The sequence below is a fragment of the Onthophagus taurus genome, chromosome 3 (assembly GCF_036711975.1).
Source record: "Onthophagus taurus isolate NC chromosome 3, IU_Otau_3.0, whole genome shotgun sequence".
NCBI lineage: Eukaryota > Metazoa > Arthropoda > Insecta > Coleoptera > Scarabaeidae > Onthophagus > Onthophagus taurus.
Window position 1 is genome coordinate 24,863,075 of NC_091968.1, and position 21,620 is coordinate 24,884,694.

The 21,620-nt window shown below is 30.1% G+C and overlaps 3 protein-coding genes across 3 annotated transcripts; all 3 read right to left on the reverse strand.

Annotated features, from left to right (window-relative positions):
- Window positions 1–27: 27 nt before the first annotated feature.
- On the reverse strand, window positions 28–1,703 carry LOC111413223 (ornithine aminotransferase, mitochondrial-like). Its single transcript, XM_023044117.2, has 4 exons — window positions 1,384–1,703; window positions 596–1,299; window positions 291–543; window positions 28–239 (listed from the first exon to the last, which is right to left on the reverse strand). The coding sequence occupies exons 1-4, from the start codon at window positions 1,538–1,540 to the stop codon at window positions 67–69; spliced, it is 1,287 nt and encodes a 428-aa protein (XP_022899885.2). The 5' UTR covers window positions 1,541–1,703; the 3' UTR covers window positions 28–66.
- Window positions 1,704–5,663: 3,960 nt separating this feature from the next.
- Window positions 5,664–18,701, reverse strand: LOC111413199 (Remoulade). The gene is made up of 4 exons (XM_023044091.2): window positions 18,211–18,701; window positions 17,945–18,160; window positions 12,381–13,780; window positions 5,664–8,989 (listed from the first exon to the last, which is right to left on the reverse strand). Exons 1-4 carry the CDS (start codon window positions 18,489–18,491, stop codon window positions 6,594–6,596), a joined length of 4,293 nt encoding a protein of 1,430 aa, XP_022899859.2. The 5' UTR covers window positions 18,492–18,701; the 3' UTR covers window positions 5,664–6,593.
- A 2,164-nt stretch (window positions 18,702–20,865) lies between these two features.
- LOC111413215 (protein PBDC1) lies at window positions 20,866–21,587 on the reverse strand. Its single transcript, XM_023044107.2, has 3 exons — window positions 21,489–21,587; window positions 21,336–21,434; window positions 20,866–21,280 (listed from the first exon to the last, which is right to left on the reverse strand). Exons 1-3 carry the CDS (start codon window positions 21,489–21,491, stop codon window positions 20,906–20,908), a joined length of 477 nt encoding a protein of 158 aa, XP_022899875.1. The 5' UTR covers window positions 21,492–21,587; the 3' UTR covers window positions 20,866–20,905.
- Window positions 21,588–21,620: the final 33 nt, after the last annotated feature.

A 21,620-nucleotide genomic window follows, 5' to 3' on the forward strand; every position in this document is an offset into this window, starting at 1 on the left:
TACTTGGTAAATAAGACTTATTCTTATTATATATACTTTATTTTTCTTGGTACTAAAACTTGTTTTTTAAATTCTAAATGAATTTATAGTTTTTAATAGAATATTGGTGCAAACTTTTAATTGAACTTCCGTCATCACTAAAGGTGGTGCTAATCGGATGATATCTCCGTGAGTTGGTTTAGCTAAAAGGCCATTATCTCTTAGTTTAATACAAACATCGGTGGCTGTAAATCCAACTTCTAAAAATAGAATTGTTTAATTACTTTTTAAAATTTCTTTTAACGTTTTACTTTCGTTAATAACGATAGCACACATCAATCCTTTCCCTCTAACTTCGCAAACTAGTTCTTTAGGTAATTTTTTTAAATCCTCCATTAAAATGTTGCCTAATTTTTTAGCGTTTTCACATAAATCTTCTTCTAAAATTACTTTTAAAGCAGCTGTTGCAACTTTACAAGATAAGGGATTTCCGCCATAAGTTGAGCCATGCTCGCCCGGTTTTATACAAAGGATGGTTTCATCGTCGGCAAGAACCGCGGAAATCTAGAAATAAATAAATTAATAAAAATGTTTTATTAAACATTAGAATTTTTACGGCCATCATTCCTCCCGATAAAGCTTTTCCTAAACAAACTATATCCGGGCGAACATTTTCGTGGTGAACCCCCAATAATTTTCCGGTTCTTCCCAAACCTGTTTGGACTTCATCATCAATCCATAAAACGTTGTATTTCGTACAAATTTCTCTAATTCTTTTTAAATAACCCGGTTTAGGGACGACGATTCCAGCTTCACCTTGAATCGGCTCAACCATAAAAGCACAAATATTCGGATCATTTTTTAAAGTTTCTTCTAAAACTTCCTCATCATCGTACGGAATAACAATAAATCCAGGCATGAAAGGACCATAACAATCCCGACAAGTTGGATCGGTCGATGATGAAATCGCCGACATTGTTCTTCCCCAATAATTTCCTTCGGCGAAAACAATTTTTGCTTGATCGTTTGGAATCTTCTTTTTTAAGTAACCCCATTTTCTCGCTATTTTACAAGCTGTTTCGCCGGCTTCAACCCCACTATTTACCGGGAGAATTTTGTCATATCCAAAAAGTTTTGTTATAAACTCGGCGTATTCACCTAAAGCGTCGGTAAAAAAAGCCCTTGAAGTTAATGTTAAGGTATCAACTTGTTTTTTAACAGCTTCCGTTATTTTCGGGTGACAATGTCCTTGATTTACCGCTGAATAAGCACTAAGAAAATCGTAATATTTTTTTCCTTCGACATCCCATACAAAAACACCTATATAAACAAACGTCAAATTTGACGTTTCGGAAACGTCAAAGTGACGTTTAATAAATTAATTATGTTACCAACTTAATTTACCTTTTCCTTTTGTTAAAGCAACTGGAATTGGATCATAATTGTGAGCCCCAAATTTTTTTTCTCTCTCAATAACGTCTTTAGTTTGATTAGAATTGATTTTCTCTAATTTCTGGATACCGTTTTGATGGCCTTTTTTGTTAAGGATACATTGAGACATCTTCCTTTTTGATTTAGTGCAATATTGATGATTAAATTGAGAGTACACTCGGTATTTTATACCCTAGGTTAAACCGTATTGAATCCTTTATTATCTTTTAATCCAGGTCATAGGTTGCAATTATTTTCTTTGTTTTAACAAACTTCCTTTGGTTATTTTCCGTTGAAAGTGTTTTAAACAATAAGAATTTAGGTCGGGGTTAATTTTATTAATTACAATTAGCATCATAAATATTATTAACATATTTTCACTCAATTTAATTAATAAATAAGTTCTTTTAATTTTAATTAATAACTTCTTTTTCGGTAATCGGTATTTCTTTTGTGTTTAAATTTAACAAAGCTATTTTAAAACGGAAAGATTAGATTAAGTGCGTAAAGAAGTAAATCATGTTAAGCAACTCGTGTTATTCTTGTATTAGATAACGTTGTGTTCCCATTCAGAAATTAACGAGACCTTCTTTCTTAAAATAATGAGAAATAAATCAACACGTGATTGTTATCCTTCGTTATCCTCGTTTTGCGATGATAAAAAAGGATTTATTCCAGTAGGAAATTTCCAAGTAAACACAACAAGATATTTTTGTGAAGATTTACAGCGGAAATTTCCGAGTAAATAAAACGTGGAGTCGTTATCTCTTCGTTCGTACAAGCACCTCTTTTTATATTTATATTTTTTTTCATTCTTTTAATCTAAAATTATCAAGTTTAAAAGAATTAAGGTTAAGTTATACGTCAGATTTGACAATTTTATGAAACGTTAAATTTTTAACATTAAATTTTAATTATTAGATAAAATATTACATTTTGATAACCTACCTTCAGCAAAATAAGATTAAAAATGTGTAAAATAAAATAATTATAAATGTTGAGGTTAGATTTAAAATGTTATTATTAATTGACATTTGACATAACCTCGTCTTGATCGCTGATTTTATTTAATCGTTCATTTTCTGATAAAATTTGTTACATTTACTTTTCGATTTCACTCAATTAAATTGATGTATTGTTGGTTTTACCTTACTTATAACTTCAAGGTACTATATCAAAATGTAATTCTTTTTGCAAAATTAAGTTGGTAATACGCATTTCAATATTGACATATAATAGATCCGATTTTTGAAATACAAAAAATTTTTAAATGGAATATGAAGATTATATTGTAGTTGTAAGTACTGGAACAATCCAATTTGACCAAATATGAAATACAAAAAAAAAAATTAGGGTTATGTATGACGTTTCGTTTGACATTTCAAATCTTGATACGATTTGTGTCGTTATTTAATCAAAAATCGTAAGAAATAACAATAAATCTAGGCATGACGATCTCGCTATAGTTCTTCCCCAATAATTTCCTTCGGCAAAAACAAGCTTCGGTTATTTTTGGATGACAATGACCTTGATTTACGGCTGAATAAGTGCTGAGGAAATCTATATCGATATATTTGAATTCTCAAAATGACATATTTGAAATGTCAAAATGATATATTTGAAACGTCAAATTTAAATATTAATTTTTTGTAATAATTTATTTTTATATTTATATTATTATTGGATTTTGGTTTAATTTTTAATATTTATTAATCATTAATTAATAAAATTTCTATTAATTAAAATAAATTTATGAAAAAAAAATCGTGTAAAGTTGGTTGCCTACTTCTTAATACGGAGAAGCTCAATAAAAATATACAATCATCTAGCTCTGAATAACAGATAAAATTATACTAACATTAGAACTGACACTAGACTTAAAACTAGAAACATTCCGTTTAGCTGTACCTCTCGCTAGTTAGCATAAAATATCACTATGTTCCAGATTTTTATTGATCTAAAACTAGAACGAGAACTAGAAGCATTCGGGTTTAGTAGTGAAATAAACTTTCAGTTGTCAATGTCAACTTTAATTTTATTATGTTCGTAATCTTCATAAAATAACCTGTAAAGTGAGTCCAGACTTGACACATTTATCTCATAAAACCAAAAAGTTCGAACTTAAAACTTTTAATTTTGACATATTTGTCAACTTCATAAAAAATCCTTTAAAATGAGTCCAAACTCGACATATTTAACTTTAATATTAATGGAAATACAATCACTTCCGGTTTGAAATGTCAACGTCAATTTTGGCATATTTGTCATCTTCATTAAAAAACCTTTAAAATGAGTCCAAACATGACGCACTTATCTCAAAAAACAATAAAGTTTGAATAAAAAACATTAAACCCGAAGTTAGCAACAATGAAGATAGCAATTTAATTTTTAAATACTAATACCAACCTTAATTTTTTTTTTTAATTATATTTTAGTTTTTGTGACAAATATTAAGACATTTTATAAAAATTAAGAATGTATTAAAATGACATTGACATTTCAAACCGGAAGTTGCTTATATTTCGAGTAATATTGGAATTAAACGTATCATGTTTGGGCTCATTTTAAAGGATTTTTCACGACGATTACAAATATGTCAAAATTGACGTTGACATTCTTAACCGGAAGTTGACGATAACTTCATTAATATTGGAGATAAATATGTCGTGTTTGTACTCATTTTAAAGGATTTTTAATGAAGAGTACAAATATGTCAAAATTGAGGTTGACATTTTAAACCTGAAGTTAGTTATCATATAATAGACAAATTGACAATTTCATGGTGTTCTTTCATGATGATTCTTTATTAAAAAAAATCCTTTAAAATGAGTCCAAGCAAGACGCAATTATCTCAAAAAACCAAAAAAGTTAGAATAAAAAAACATTAAATCCTAAGTTAGCAACAATGAAGATAGCAATTTAATTTTTAAATATTAATACCAACCTTAATTTTTTATTTTTATTATACTTTTGTTTTTGTAACAAATATTAAGACTTTTATAAAAATTAAGAATGTCAAATTGACATTGACATTTCAAACCGGAAGTTGCTTATATCTCGAGTAATATGGGAATTAAACGTATCATGTTTGGGCTCATTTTAAAGGGTTTTTCACGACGATTACAAATATGTCAAAATTGACGTTGACATTCTTAACCGGAAGTTGGCGATAGCTTCATTAATATTGGAGATAAATATGTCGTGTTTGTACTCATTTTAAAGGATTTTTGATGAAGATTACAAATATGTCAAAATTGAGGTTGACATTGCCCTAAAACTGACCAATAGCAACTCTTCTTCTTTTGGCGCTTCAATTTCACAAGTTAAAATGTTAATAACGGGTATTTCCTCCTCTAGTCGTTTCCCTAGCATATCCCACATGTGTTCTATGGGGTTTAAATCAGGGTTACGTGCAGGCCATTCCATTCATTGTTAATCGAGAATCCTTTATCATTGTTAATCGAACATGTGGATTACTCTAAATGCGAATATTTCGCATTTCATCCTTTCTCACAAGTTGAGGTGCGGGATTATATTCCTCAAACCAAGCAAGTATGCTGACATATTTGGACTTAATGCGATCATGATTAAAAAAATTAAAAACCTTTTGATTACTTGTACAGTTACTGTACTTACTACTCTGTTTAACCAATATTTAACTACTGGCTGTTTTCCAGATGACTTTAAGGTAGAATATGTTTTGCCGCTGTTCAAAAAGGGCGATATTAATGATGCTTCCAACTATAGGCCAATTAGTACTAATAATACTACCCGTATTATCAAAAGTTATTGAAACATTACTGAAAAATCAATTAAGAATCAGATTTCTTAGTGTCCATGTGGACCCTGGACTTACATGGAACTCCCATGGGGAAGTTTTGGCTTCTCGGAGTTTTCTTCTACTGAAGTATTGCATACAGCTTATTTTGCGCTTTTCCAAAGTCATATTAGCTACGGTATACTTGCGTGGGGCCATGTCCCGATGAGTAAAAGAATTAAAATTATTACTGAAATTAAAAAGCGGCAAAATGGGGAAGGCGTATACAGAAATATTGACAAAGGGTAAACCTTCCAAATAAAAAAAACCTATTTAAATCGAGGAATACGTTCAAAAGTTATTATTAGTTTGAAACCGATCATGATTTTAGGTGATGCGGTTTTTATGCCGCTGAGTGTAGTTAAAGCACATAATAGAAAAAAAAATTGGGTTTATGTATGACGTTTCGTTTGACATTATTTAATTAAAAAAAAAAATTATTTATATTATTTTTATTGAATATTCCTTATACACATCTTATAAACGTTTTTTTCTAACAAAATGTTAGTTTTCCTCTTCACAAATATCTTATAAATTTTATATAATATTCTATAATTTATAAATAATAGTTTTCGTAATACTTATTATTTTTTCGTATCAACAGTCTTTATAATTACGATTTTTAAGTGTTTCGTAGGTACGTATATACGTGTTTTCGTTTCATTTACATTAAGTCCATTAATTACTAACTTAAGCTAACCGTAGCTAAGCGTTTTTTTTTAGTTCAATCCTCATTTTTCATAAATACGTTACATTTAAAGCAACAAATAGTTTAATATTTTATATACCAAACATTTTCTTTACAATTCAAAATAAATTCTAGTTTTGTTTCAACTTCCTTTTAGAAATCACATTTTTTATTTACAACAAAAAAAAAAAAATTCGATGTATCTATCTATCTATCAATACAAGGTATAAATTCTAGATTCTTAAAATTATTCGGTAAGTACACAGCAAAAGTTTTAAGAATAAACGAAATCACACTCTTAAAATTAGAATTAATATCATTTTTTTTAATCTAAATTACAACATTGATAGAGTCATTAAGTTTTTATGACTCTTCGTTTAAGCCACATTATTTACCGTTAATTTCGTTTAAAATTAACCTAAAAGCACTTAATTTACGTTTAATTTCAAAAAATTTTGACAGTTTAAACGTCAAATTTCTCATTTTATTACTTTTTTGGCACAAATCTAATCATTATCATCTATTTTGAACGAAAATTAATATAAAATAAAAATTGCACTGTCATATTTAAAATATCACACATTTTGGAGATTAAAAAAATAAATTTAATCAGATCTGAATTATGAAACGTCAAAGTTAATGTCAAATTTGACATTAAAAATTAATTTAAAATTAAAATTAAACGTTTGATGTTGAAAATTTTTCGCCAAAGAACCCTCTTCTACTTCTAAATCGAACCTCGCTCACACCGGAAGTAACTTCCGAATCGGAATAACAAGGACTCGGTTGTCGCATTCTGTCGTATTTGTTGTGTCTCGGTCCTCTTATTTCTTGGTATAATTCGTCGATTTCGCTGGCTGAGACGCTACTCGCTCGACTTTGCACGCGTTTATTTATTGGGAATAAAGGTTCGTGAGATGGGTTGACATAAATTCGACCTGGAAGGAAAGAATTTTCTTCTTCTAACGATGGTTCATAAACCGTGTTTAATTTATCGACATTTTCGGATATTTTTATAGTTTTTTCTGTTGTTGCGGTTGCTAATTCGGGGTTAAAATTGTTTTGGATCTTTTCGGGACTCCGCTGATCTAAAATTGAATCCGATATGGCTTCTGAGCTATACTCCAAGGTGCATTGTTGCGAAACCGATCTCATATTATCATGGGTGGGTTTGTAATTATTGATTTGTTTCTTTTTATGTTTCCTCTTTTTGTCTTTGAAATCTGTGGGTTTCGTTGCTTCTTCATCGTAACTATCGATTAAGAGAATATTGGGGTTATTCGTGTTACGTTGTTTCCTTATTTTTTCGATGTGAATGTTGGTGTTGTTAACTTTCGAGTTTGTTGAGAAGATGCTTTGATGGTCAACGCTTTGATTGTCGTTATTCGTTTTTGGGAACGACGCAATCGAGCTGTTATCGTGAAAATCGTTTCTTTTCGTAACTAAATTCGTGTGTTTCATCATGTTGCGTTTTTGCTTACGAAAAAATTTCCTTGCAACCGTTATTTGGTGGGGGTTATAAAACATTTCGGAATTAGTGGGGTTTTCGATTAAATTTGGGACAACCGAGTTCCCGCGATACTGCTTCCGGTGCAATACAACCAAATTAACGTTGTTTATTTTAATTCCTTGCGAGTCTGAGTACGCGTTTAAGTCGGCTCCTTTTAGAATTTGATGGCTGTTGTTTGATTTTGTGTTGTTTGAGGATGAGCGGCTGCTTGAACGCGTTTGATTCGAGTTTCCACCTTCTTCAATGATCGGAATCGGGGGGAGAGGTTGAATTTGAATTTGCGAAACGTTTCGCGTCGTTGTTGTTGTGGTGTCGCTGATGTTTCTCGAGCGAATAAAGAAGCAGAATAATCGTTTCTTTTTTAAATCTTTTGTGAACAAAACGTAGCGCGTCCTCACATCATTTCGCGCGATGCAATAAAAGAAAACTGTGAAAGAGCCTAAAACGATCGCTAAAATTGCGTAGGCTACGCAAAAAACCTCCTCAAATCTTTTTAATTTAATCGGTTGAATCGTCGAGAAAGCACACAAAATCCAAGTTAAGACATAAATAAATAAAAAAATGATGTATGCCTTTAATTGAACGATTGGGGCATGCTCGGGGTCTTCGGTTTCCGAAGAACTTTTCGTCGAAATACTCGGAATCGAGTTATTAGGAAAATTCGGCTCCAACAGATCCAAATCAACGTTCTCCGTCGCTTGCGTACCTTCGCTCAAATGCCCCCCCGTATCAACAATGCTATACATAGCGCACCTAATCAACGAAAAATAAATACAAAGAGTTATAATCAAAATCGTAAAAGGTACATAAAGTGCGCTTAACGCAGGTTCCGAGCTCAAAAAGCAATAATTAACCGACGAATACTCCTTCATATTAACAGCCGACGATATCCCACAAACAATCAAAGCAATCCCCCACCCAACAAAATACAACCCAATAATCGGCTTCTTAATATGTTCCTCCCCAATTTCATCATCCTGCAACTCCAAAACCCGATTATCGTTCTTCCGTAACCTCTTATACATCCCGTTAACTCCAACGCACATCCACAACAACGACGATAACGTTAAATAATGCAAAATTAATCCGATTATTTGGCACAACTTTAAATCCTCAGTTTGATAAATCCCAAAGACATAAATAAAACACAAAAACGCAATCGAAATCCAAATGTTTAATAAGCTATGTTTGGCCTTTCGCGGCATTTGAATGGCGGCGTAAAAAAATAAATACGTTAATATCGACGTTAATAAGCACATAAACAAAATGAAACTTCCGATGTAAATCGCGGAATGGGAGAATTTGAATTTTGCGTAATACTTGATTGAGGTTTGGGTCGAGTTTTGTTTTAAAGCGTAATAGCCGAGGTTGTAACATTTGAAAACGGTGGAATCTAAAATTTCTTCGATGAAATAACATCCGTGCGACGTCCAAGATCCGGTTCCGTTGTTTAAATTTTTATTCCACCACACCGGGATTAATTCCGATGATGTGTGCGATGATTTTGGGGTTCGTAACATTATGTTAATCGGGTCTGTCAAATTTTCTATTTGATTTTCGTCATCTAAAAAGAATTTATTTTAATTATTTATCTAACGCCATCTATTAATTCAACACGGTAACAAAATCAAATAGATATTTATTAAAAAAAATTGTTATAAGGATATCACGCTTGGATTTCAAGAGACTTTGGTGTGATGTTCTGACTACTATAAATAGTTTAACATCTCTCATCTTATCCATTTTACAAACGACAGCGGTATTTTTATTGCACTAAAACTAGAACTAACACTACAACTAATTCAAGACTTACAACTAGAATCATTCGGATTTAACCGTCTTGAGGTCTAGTGTTAGTTCTAGTGACAGTGCTAGGTACCACTAGTTAGTATAAGATATTACTATGTTGTATATTTTTATTGAACTAAAAAAGTTCGAACTTTCAACTTTTAATTTTAACATATTTGTCAACTTCATAAAAAATCCTTTAAAATGAGTCCAAACTCGACATATTTAACTTTAATATTAATGGAGATACAATCACTTCCGGTTTGAAACGTCAATGTCAATTTTGACATATTTGTCATCGTCATTAAAAAACCTTTAAAATGACTCCAAAGATGACACACTTATCTCAAAAAACAAAAAAGTTAGAATAAAGAACATTAAACCCAAAGTTGGCAACAATGAAGATAGCAATTCAATTTTTAAATATTAATACCAACCTTAATTTTTTATTACATTTTTATTTTTGTGATAAAAATTAAGACATTTTATAAAAATTAAGTATATGTCAAAACGACGTTGACATTTCAAACCGGAAGTTGCTTATATCTCGAGTAATATTGGAATTACACGTATCATGTTTGGACTCATTTTAAAGGATTTTTCATAACGATAACAAATATGTCAAAATTGACGTTGACATTCTTAACCGGAAGTTGACCATAACTTCATTAATATTGGAGATAAATATGTCGTGTTTGTACTCATTTTAAAGAATTTTGAATGAAGATTACAAATATGTCAAAATTGAGGTCGACATTTTAAACTTGAAGTTAGTATCATATAATAGAAGTTTTATAACTGAAATTAATCTAGTGTTAGTCACTTTTCCGCATTTTCTTTTCATTTTTAACGGGTTTTTTGGGCCATTTCATTGTTTAAAAATAAATCATCAACTTTAATTTTATTATCATATTCGTAATCTTCATAAAATAACCTTTAAGGTGAGTCCAAACTTGACGTATTTATCTCAAAAACCAAAAGTTCGAACTTTTAATTTTGACATATTTATCAACTTCATAAAAAATCCTTTAAAATGAGTCCAAACTCGGCATACTTAACTTTAATATTAATGGAAATACAATCACTTCCGGTTTGAAACGTCATTGACAATATTGACATATTTGTCATCTTCATTAAAAAACCTTTAAAATGAATCCAAAGATGACGCACTTATCTCAAAAACAAAAAAGTTAGAATAAAAAACATTAAACCCAAAGTTGGCAACAATGAAGATAACAATTCAATTTTTAAATATTAATACCAACCTTAATTTTTTATTACATTTTTATTTTTGTGATAAAAATTAAGACATTTTATAAAAATTAAGAATATATCAATATGACATTGACATTTCACACCGGAAGTTGCTTATATTTCGAGTAATATTGGAATTAAACGTATCATGTTTGGACTCATTTTAAAGGATTTTTCACAACGATTACAAATATGTCAAAATTGAGGTTGACATTCTTAACCGGAAGTTGACCATAACTTCATTAATATTGGAGATAAATATGTCGTGTTTGTACTCCTTTTAAAGGATTTTTAATGAAGATTACAAATATGTCAAAATTGAGGTTGACATTTTAAACCTGAAGGTACTTATCATATAATAGAAGGTTTATAACTGAAGTTAAGAGCGTTCAACAATGATTGTAAGGTGTTTGAATTTCCCGCCTTTGTGTTTAATTTTTAAGGCTGGTATGAGAAAAGAAAAGAGGCAGCAAGGTGTATAGTACCAAGGATTCAAGGTTGGAGAAAGAGTTTTGGTTGACACGCATGTAATTAGTAGTACTGACAAGAAAGTTTCTGGAAAGTTTGTTCCAAAACCTGACTACGAGTATCAGGCTTCAGATTCATTTAGGCAAATACCATTCATCAGTCTTGAAAGCTTGAAATCCACGCGTGTATTTGAATCAAACAAAATTTGTCCACGACTACTTTATAAATGAGTTTTCTAAAACAAACGGGTAGTCATTTTTCACGGAGTGAATAATAGCGGTGGATAATCATTATTCACGGATAATCAGCTTGACAGACTGATAATAATTATTTGAAACGTCAAAATTTCAAAAAACGTCAATTTAATTTAATTTTTTATGACTTGCTAAAGGTTTGACATTAAAAAACATAAACAAATTCCTTTTTTCGTATGATTTAAAGCATAAATTAATTAATTTTAGTAAAAAGAAAACTACTTTTCATAAAAATGAGATTTAATTTTGACGAATTGTTGTGAAGTTGGTTACATTGAATTTCTGTCACATTGACGTTTAAACTTTATTAAAAAATTTATTTAAAAAAATGAGTTTTAAGTGAATAATAGCGGTGAATAATCATTATTCACGGGTAATCAACTTGACAGACTAAAAATAATTATGTAAAAACGTCAAAATTTCAAAAAACGTCAATTTAATTTAATTTTTTAGGACTTTTTAGGAATAGTTATTTTTGATACAAGATGGCGCTTAAGCGAGCTAAAAAATCGTTCGAGAATGCAAAAGAATTTCGCTGTCGTGTATCAAACAACATTTTTTCGAAAACTGCGTATTCTAAAGTTTATAAATTAATAAAACGACTAAATTCTGTATAATGACATTTAGAATTCATTTAATGTTATGTCAAAAACTTAACGTCACATCGACTTAACCTTACATATTGAACAAATGTACTATTATAAATTTGCATTTAAACATGAAATGAAATGATAAAACAATTAAATGTTGATTATTTTCTGTTTATAATTTGTTCATAACAATAAATTAACAATTAATAGTATCAAATTCTTTGATTCTTTGACTTTTACGTCCTGTTGACAAAAAACTATCGTTTTGACGGTCGCTAAGTACTACGCAAAAGTGAACTTTTAATAGCAGTTTTCGAAAAATTCCTTTTTTCGTATCATTTAAGCATAAATTAATTAATTTTCATAAAAAAAAACATGACGTTTCATAAAATTGACATTTAATTTTGATAAATTGTTGTGAAGTTGGTTACAGTTGGTAACATTGAATTTCTGTCAAATTGACGTTTAAACTTTATTAAAAATTTATTTAAAAAAATAAATTTATAGAATCAATTTCAGCAGTAGTCGTGAACAAAGTATAGACTCACATATAAGTATAGTATAAAAAAATAAAAAAAGTTAATTAACTAATTTAACTCACCTAATTTAATTCCAACAACAGCAGAAACAATAATTTCATTTCGACTCTTAATCGGAAATAATTTAGCATCCCCAAACATCGAAATTAAAATCTTATGCGATAAAGTATCTTGTAAAATCTCCCGATTACGTAATTGATGAAAGAATAATATCGGTACTTGAATAGAGGCTTCAACAGTTTTCTCGGGAGTAACACTTTTAGTGATTTGATTCGTAGTTGCGCAATAAAATAATCGTTCCCTTAAATTATTATGGGTAATATACCAAGTGCACGTCATTCCTGAGAAGGTTGTTTGTTTAACGGGAAATATCTCTAAAGCTATATTCGATTTATGAAGAGAAGATATCGTTGTAAATTGAGCGATATTTTCAATTGATTTGATAAGCTTATTACAAGAATTATCCCTAGAACAAGTTTCCGAAATGAAAGTTTCGTTCAAAAACATCACCATGCTTGCAATTTCCACTAAAATTTGCCCCAATTCGTTCTCTTCCGGCACAAATTGAGAATAACTTTCAATCGTTCTGATTATAAATATCAAATCTTCAACATCTTTTAACTGATTTAAGTCAGAAATATAATTTTTAAAATGTTTAGCACTCTCGATGATCCCCCCTTTACCCATTGCTAAACTAAACTTAGAAAATTGTTCTAAAATTCGTGTTGTATCCGAGATATAACTACACATCGTTGTGTTTAAATCACTCCATTTCCCATTTTCCCCACAAAAATAACTTACTTTTTGTAAATTAATATCCAGTGATAAATGGGTTTGTTTGCACGGTAAAAAAACCGTGTTATTTACGATAGTTTTAGGCCAAATATAACTTCCTTTGTTGTCGCTTGTTAAAATACTTGAGCAAAACTTTGTTTCATTTGATATAACAATAATTTTAACACTTTTTGATCGATGCTTATTCGAGATTAACTCGCAATTCCACATTCCGCTATGATTCCGATTCAATTTCGTTATAATCAACGAGCTATCAATCAATCCAACATCTTCTAAATATTTATTTTCTATTAAAACATCATCGAAAATCGTTCGAGGATTCAAATCGAGCCACAACCATTCAATATTATCTTTTAAATTCGATAAATGTATATCGTAACTTTCTAAACTACTCGGAGCTTTACAATTTAATCGTAATGAATCTCCCTCAAAAACGATTTGGCTATAATTGGGGGTTATTTCAACGATGGGGATTTCACGATTTCCTTGTGCCGGGGATTTACAATGAATGTGTTCGCCAATTTTTAATTTTTTAATCGATATTCCTTTATTCGCTGCAGGCGATGCGCATTTTGGGTTCGACATTAATTTTACCGATGTATTTTCAGCCCATTTTAATAACCAAAGTAATTTACAATCGCATGTTAACGGATTATTTGAGATATCTCTAAAAAAATAAGAATTTAGGGAAAAATTCAAGAATCACCATGTATAGATTCTTTTATTTAAAGTCAATAGATTATCGAAGCACCGCGGTTCATGAAGCCTGTGTATTCGAGCCAAAATGGCGGTTTGACAGCTTGTCAGTGCATGTCACCACTTATTTACAAAAATATTGCGGTTTTGTTGCCTTTGGAGTTGTAAAAATAGCAGTAAGAAGGACTTTCGACTCTTCAGAGTACCACGAGAAAAAAAAAAGGAAATTTGGCGTAATATTATTAATAGAACGATATAGTTTTAAACTTTCGAGCCAAAATGGCGGCAAACGGCGGTACTTTAATAATCTAGGGACTTTAGTTTTATTTTTGTAACAACGCCATCTTTGGAGTGACACTAAAATTTCGCGAAAATGACAGCGAAATCATGCCATAACCTAATTTTTTTTCTTAATTTTTATTTTGTTAAAATTCAAGAGTATTCGGCTTAAAAATCAACATTTTTTTTAATCAAGATGGAATGATCCAAAAAAGATGTTAAAAATGAAATGAAAGTGCGGAAAAGTGACCGTAAAATTACATTAAAATTTCGATGTGACGACACGTTTTTTGAAAACTAGAAACTAAAAACATTCAAGGTTAATGTTTTTTACTCTAACTTTTTTGAGATAAATGCATCATATTTGGACTCATTTTAAAGGTTTTTTTAATAAAGAATACATCATGAAAGATTCAAGTGAGTATAAACACGACATATTTATCTTCAATATTAATGAAGTTATGGTTAAGTTTCGGTTTGAAATGTTAACGTCAATTTTGACATATTTGTAATCATGTAAACATGATGCGTTTAATTCCAAGATTACTCGAAATATAAGCGGAAAAGTGACTAACACTAGATTAACTTCAGTTATAAAACGTCTATTATATGATACTAACTTCAAGTTTAAAATGTCAACCTCAATTTTGACATATTTGTAATCTTCATTAAAAATCCTTTAAAATGAGTACAAACACGACATATTTATCTTCAATATTAATGATGTTACAGTCAACTTCCGGTTTGAAATGTTAACGTCGTTTTGACATATTCTTAATTTTGATAAAATGTCTTAATATTTATCACAAAAATAAAAATATAATAAAAAAAAATTAAAAATTAAGGTTGGTATTAATATTTAAAAATTAAATTGCTATCTTCATTGTTGCTAACTTCAGGAGTAATTTTTTTTTATTCTAACTTTGTTGTTTTTTGAGATAAATGCATCATGTTTGGACTCATTTTAACGGTTATTTTGTAAAGATAACGAATTGATCTTTATAAAATATCGATAATATATCTGTATATATATCTAAATATCTAGCTTTCTCCAAGCAAGTAGTAGTCTTTCCAAGAATATTTATCATTCTGAAGGTAGTTAATAGTCTTTTGAAAACAGTGTCTTGTCTTTCTAAGCAGATAATAGTTTCTTCCAGCAGTATTTAGTCTTCTCCCAGCAGATTGTAATCTTTTCTAGTAGTATATACCGCTCTGAAAGCAGTAAGTTGTCTTATGGAAGCAGTATCTCGTCTTTCCAACCACTTTGTAGTTGTTTGTTAGCACTATCTAGACTTCTCCAAGCAGATTGTAATCATTTCCACCAGTATCTAGCATTTTGTAAATAGTAGGTACCCTTTTTGGTGAGCATATGTCTTCTTTTCAAGTAATTATTAGTTTTTTCTGGTAATATTTGGCATTCTGGCAGCATTAGGTAGCTTTTTGGGAAGCATATCTCTTCTTTCCAAGCAGTTATTAGTCTTTTCCAGCAGTATTTAACATTCTGGAAGCAGTATTCCGCCTGTCCAAGTAGGTGAAAACCTTTAACAGCAGTGTTTAGCGTTCTGGAAGCAATAGGTATTATTTTGAAAACAATATCTAGTCTTTTCCAAATAAATTGTGGTCTTTCTCTTCAGTATCTAGCATTTTAGAAGTAGTAGGCAACTGCTTGAAATAGTATTTCCTCTTTCCAAGCAGTTCTTAGTCTTTTACTAACAGTATTTAATCTTCTGATAGCAGTATCTAGCATTCAGGAACCAATACGTTAAAGAGAGGGGTAGGGTATCAGGTATTTTTAGTTTATAGATGGTAAACAACGACATTTTAGTCCTTATGCGTCGAAAACGTAAGAAACAACCGTATATAACCCGAAAATATGCGTTTTAACCAAATGTGCTGCGTGGTTAGCACACAAAATATAGGTTTTTCGGTAAGTAACTCAAAGTGGAATTTCTACACAAAATTTTGAAATAAATCAGTAAATTAAAAAGATATGTCACTTCTGGGTGACAAAGAATCGAGTGTTATAGCAACAATTTTTAAATTTGTAATGGAAAGGACACAGAAAGATATCACTCAACAGAAGGATAGTTTTAGTAAATAGTCTTCAACCAGTAGTATTGTAATCTCCAAGCATTTAGTAGTATTTTGGCAGCAGTATATAGTGTTCTAAAAACATTAAATAGTCTTTACCAACAATATCCAGCTTTCTCCAAGCAATTAGTACTTAATCTTTCCAACAATATTTATCATTCTGAAAGTAGTTAATAGTGTTTTGAAAACAGTATCTTGTCTTTCCAAGCAGTTAACAGTTTCTCCCAGCAGTATTTAGTCTTCTGCAAACAGCTTGTACTCTTTTCTAGTACTATATAGCGCTTTGAAAGCAGTAAGTAATCTTATGGAAGCAGTATCTCCTCTTTCCAATCAGTTTGTAGTTGTTTGTTAGCACTATCTAGTCTTCTCCAAGCAAATTGTTACCTTTTCCACCAGTATCTTGCATTTTGGAAGCAGTAGGTAGCTTTTTTGGAAAGCATATCTCTTCTTTCTAAGCAGATATTAGTCTTTTTCAGTAGTATCTAACATTTTGGAGGCAGTAGGTAGCTTTTTTGAAAGCATATCTCTTTTTCAAACAATTATTAAAGTCCTTGAAAGCAATAAGTAGTCTTGGAAGCAGTATTCCGCCTGTACAAGTAGGTCGAAACCTTTAACAGCAGTGTTTAGCGTTCTGGAAGCAATAGATATGATTTTGAAAATAGTTTCTAGTCTTTTCCAAGTAAGTTGTGGTCTTTTTCTACAGTATCTAGCATTTTAGAAGCAGCAGGCAACTTTTTGAAATAGTATTTCCTCTTTCCAAGCACTTAGTAGTGTTTTGGCAGCAGTATATAGTCTTCTGAATACATTAAATAGTCTTTGCCAACAATATCTAGCTTTCTCCAAGCAATTAGTAGTCTTTCCAACAATATTTAGCATACCAAATGTAGTTAATAGCCTTTTGAAAACAGTATCTTGTCTTTCCAAGCAGATAATAATTTCTCCCAGCAGTAGTTAGTCTTCTCCAAACAGGTTGTAATCTTTTCCAGTACTATATAGCGCTTTAAAAGCAGTAGGTACCTTTTTTGGAGAGCATATCTCTACTTTCCAAACAGTTATTAGTCTTTTCCAGCAGTATCTAACATTCTAGAAGTGGAAGGTAGCTTTTTGGAAAGCACATCTCTTTTCCAAAGTATTATTAAAGTCTTTGAAAGCAATAAGTGGTCTTGGAAGCAGTATTTCTCCTGTCAAAGTAGGTCAAAACCTTTAACAGCAGTGTTTAGTGCTCTGGAAGTAATAGGTATTATTTTGAAAACAGTTTCCAAGTAAGTTGTGGTCTTTTTCTGCAGTATCTAGCATTTTAGAAGCAGTAAATAACTTTTTGAAATAGTAATTCCTCTTTCCACGCAGTTTTTAGTCTTTTACTAGCAGTATTTAATCTTCTGATAGCAATAATTAGTCTTTTGCCAGATATTCAGGAACCAATAAGTTAAAGAGAGGGGTAGGGCACCAGGTATTTTTAGTTTATAGATGGTAAACAACGACATTTTAGTCGTTATGCGTCGAAAATCTAAGAAACAACCGTATTTCACCCAAAAATATGCGTTTTGTCGTCAATTTGAAACTTTAAAGTGATTTTTTGGTAAGTTTTACACTTTTCCGCCCTTTTTGTTTATTTATAACAACTTATTTGAGTGATTCCACGTCAATTAAAAAAAAATTGTCAATTTTTAAGCAACATGATTCTTGATGACATTTATTAAATGACATTTGACATAACCTCAAAATTGAAATTAACCTCAAAATTTTTAATGATAAAATTACTCACAATTGTTTAAGATTCTCCAAATAATCAAAAGTACCCTTTTCGATTGTGTTTATAAAATTATTATTTAATTTTAATCTTTCGAGTAATCGAAGATTTTCGAAAGTGAATCGTCCAACGTTTTTAATTTGATTCCCAGAAATATCTAATCGCTTCAAATTAGGAACCTCAATAAATTGTCTATCTACGAGATCAACCAGTTGATTTCCACTTATATCCCTACAAAAACATTGAATTAAAATCATATTAAAAATTAATTTTTAACCTACAATTTTTGTAAAGCAACAAATTGGATTTTCGGTTGAAAATTGCTCATCGAGTTGTTGGATAAATTCAAATGAACGATTTCGCTGGCGATATTATTAAAATCGAGTTCCTCGAAGGTTTGTATCCTTTTAAAGTCACCACACCTGACTTTAACCCATTCGGCAGTATCCGCCTGATTGGTGCGTTTACAACTACATTTCGCGGGGCACTCGTTGTGGCCCAAAATCACACGCAAAAAGGCGGTTAAGATACACAAAATCGTCAGTAATCTGAGTAAAAACATTTTGTAGCTGCGCCCGACGTGTACAGGGCATTATTTCTATCGGACGATCTTCGTCATACTCCGCAAAACGAAAACGTTTTAAAGGCAGTGGGATTTTAACGAAATTTAATTCAACATTTTTAGAAATTCGTACATTTTTTTTGGGTGTTTTGAGAGGAAGACCGAGTTTTAATCACTTTGACAATAAACACACAGTGCCATTTTTAGTGTAAAAAGTGTTACCAACTGATTTGGGAGTAAACTTTTTTTTAAATAATTTAAAAATTTATTTAAAAAATTTTAATTAAATGGTTTAATTAAATTGATTGGTTTAGTTTAAAATTAAAAATTAAATAATTGTTTTTAATTGATATTAATAAAAAAAATTAAGCATAGTTACATTTTAAATTATTTTTTGACATTTCAATTTTCTTTTTTTATTTTTAAATAAATTATATATAATATTTATATACAAAGTTATTAAATAATGTTATTAAATTACTTTTTTATTGGAATTAAGTGCTTTTATAACAATTTTAATTATCAATTTAATTATATATGGTTACGCCATCTAGTAGTAGGAGACAGAAAAACGACGACTGTCATTAAGTCATTAATCAAGGTTATGTTAACAATAAAGTTGAGACGTAGTTATTAGAAGTTTTATGAGTTATTTTTAATAAACGATTTTAAAGTAGTTACTCAGTATTATATCTATAAAGTAAAAACGTACAAATGTTACAAAAAATAATGTAATTTAAAAAAAGATGCGTAATTGGTTGCATATACTATACAAGTTTAAACTTTAATTTAAATGAAATTATCAACCTGTTGATAAAGAGTAACAAGTTTTTTTAATCATTTTATAAACAATAAATTCCATGTCGTTGACTTTTTGTGTAAATAACGAAGATTATTAAATGGTGTAAATGGAAAATTTTTAATTTTCACAATCAAGGTTATTTGTTGATTAATTTGTTATTGCTAATGCAAAACAAGTTCTGTTCTAGATTTACAAGTCTAATTATTGCATGTTCTAATTCTTAATAGCTTTTTAGTTACATATTACAGAGATAAATTTTACAATTTATAACCAATTAATTTGATTAAAAAACCTGGTGAAAGTAGTTCAAATGCACTCAATTTAAATGGACGAGTTCTAAATAGTTAATAGAATAATGGGGAAAACTCCTAACAAGTAGAAATTTCTGATTATACTCCACTTTCTTTTCAACAAGTCCACATTTATGGCTTAATTATAAATAGTTGCTTCTTTTTTGCGGTTTCTGATAAAAATTTAACTTTAAATTGTAAAGTAGCATTTCCATTAAACATTTGTAACATTCCTAGAATTGAATGACCTCACGGTTTAATTATTTTAATTATTAGGTCATTTCCTCATCAAAATCGCCAGTTTATTTTTATGCTTCATCAAAGAACGATCCAAAAATCATCAAAATCTTTGTACGCCTTTGTACTATCACCTTTTCCTTTCCACCACTCTCTTTCACCTTCTAAATACGAAAAAAAACTCCGCGTCTCAAGCTCTCTCAAATGAGTAAGTAGAAGGTGGTCCATGGAGTTGCTACAGCATCAGTTAAACCAAGTTATTAAATTTTCGAGATTATTTGGATCGATTTAGTTATCAGTGTTCGTTAAATAGTGAGGTGAGCTTGTGCAATAACCGTTTTTATCTACAAAATGTTTATTTTGCGCCGAGAACTCAACGATAATAATGTAGACTTGATAAACAACGCGTTCTCAACGAGTATATCGATAATTTAAAATATATAATCTTTAAAATGGAGAGACAGTATTATTATTACGCTGGATCAGGTAATTTTCAAATTTTTGAAAATCAAACAACACTAAAAAACCAATTTTCCAGATGGTGGTAAGAAAAGCCTGACTGTTTTCATCGTTGCAATCGTTCTAATAATCATCATAGTTATAACGGGATTATGTGTGGCGTTTTTAGTAGAACGAATGGTGGCAAATATAATTTTGATTGTTCTCATTGCCTTGTTATTAGTGATTGGAATAACGTCGTTTTTATACATTAGGAAATTAAACAAGGAAGCTTTACTTGAAAGGCAGGTGCATAGGACTTTAAACGTTGTTCAACCAAGTGCACCTCCAATGAGTAATCGAAATACTTGGTCAAGGAATGAAAAACATCCATTACGTTGAAATTTCTTTTCTACAAAGTTGTAAATAGTGTAAAAATCGATTAAATTGTTACAAATAAAGTTATTTATAGCGATAAGTTAATTTTTAGGAATTTAATGATTAACCTAATCCTGAGAATAAATAGCAATGACCTCACTTTACCCTTTACCTGTCTATTTATTGTAATTTACTCCCATCTATTGGTGAGAAATTGAAACTACTTCGATTTTAATTAAATTAAATGATTTAATCATAAATTATTAAAATTACATTTCTTTATTAATATCACTTTTTTCTTTTACTGAATGTTTATTAGCTTTTCGTAACCCATCATTAATTCCTTCCTTATTTCGAGCTAACTCAATGGCTAAAAATTGAATACGAGTCACTAAAATCGAATTTTCTTTAGAATAATCTTTTGTGGCATCCGCTCTCATTAACGTCCCCAAACTGTAATCCTCAACGACTTTTTTAAAACGCTCGCAAAACGGTCTCCATTTAGCTTTGCTCGCGGGGCATTTTAATTTGTTTTCGTCGATTACTTTTACATCCAATTTAGGAAATTCTTCCCTGAATATTTTGTAAATGGTGTCGTCTAACGGGGTGAGTTTTAATAATTTCGGATCAACCGAACAAAGAATCTAAAATAAAGAAAAAAAATTATTTAAAATTAATTTATTCTTAAAATTAACCTACGTTAAAGTAGATTTCGGCATGCTCGAAAGCCTTCATAGCCCACATAGCTTCAACAGATTGGTCATTTTCGAATTCATCGGCGGGTCGGTTTAAAACATCCTTAAAAACGATTCTTTTATCAACAATTATTTATTATTTATTTACTTATCTTACCATGCTTTTAAGTTTAAAAGGATTATAACCTCACTTTTTATTTGCTTATTAAGCAAAGTTCGATTAAAAAAATTTTAACTTTTAATTTCCAAATTTAATAATATTAAGTTTTATTACACCAAAATTTTTGTT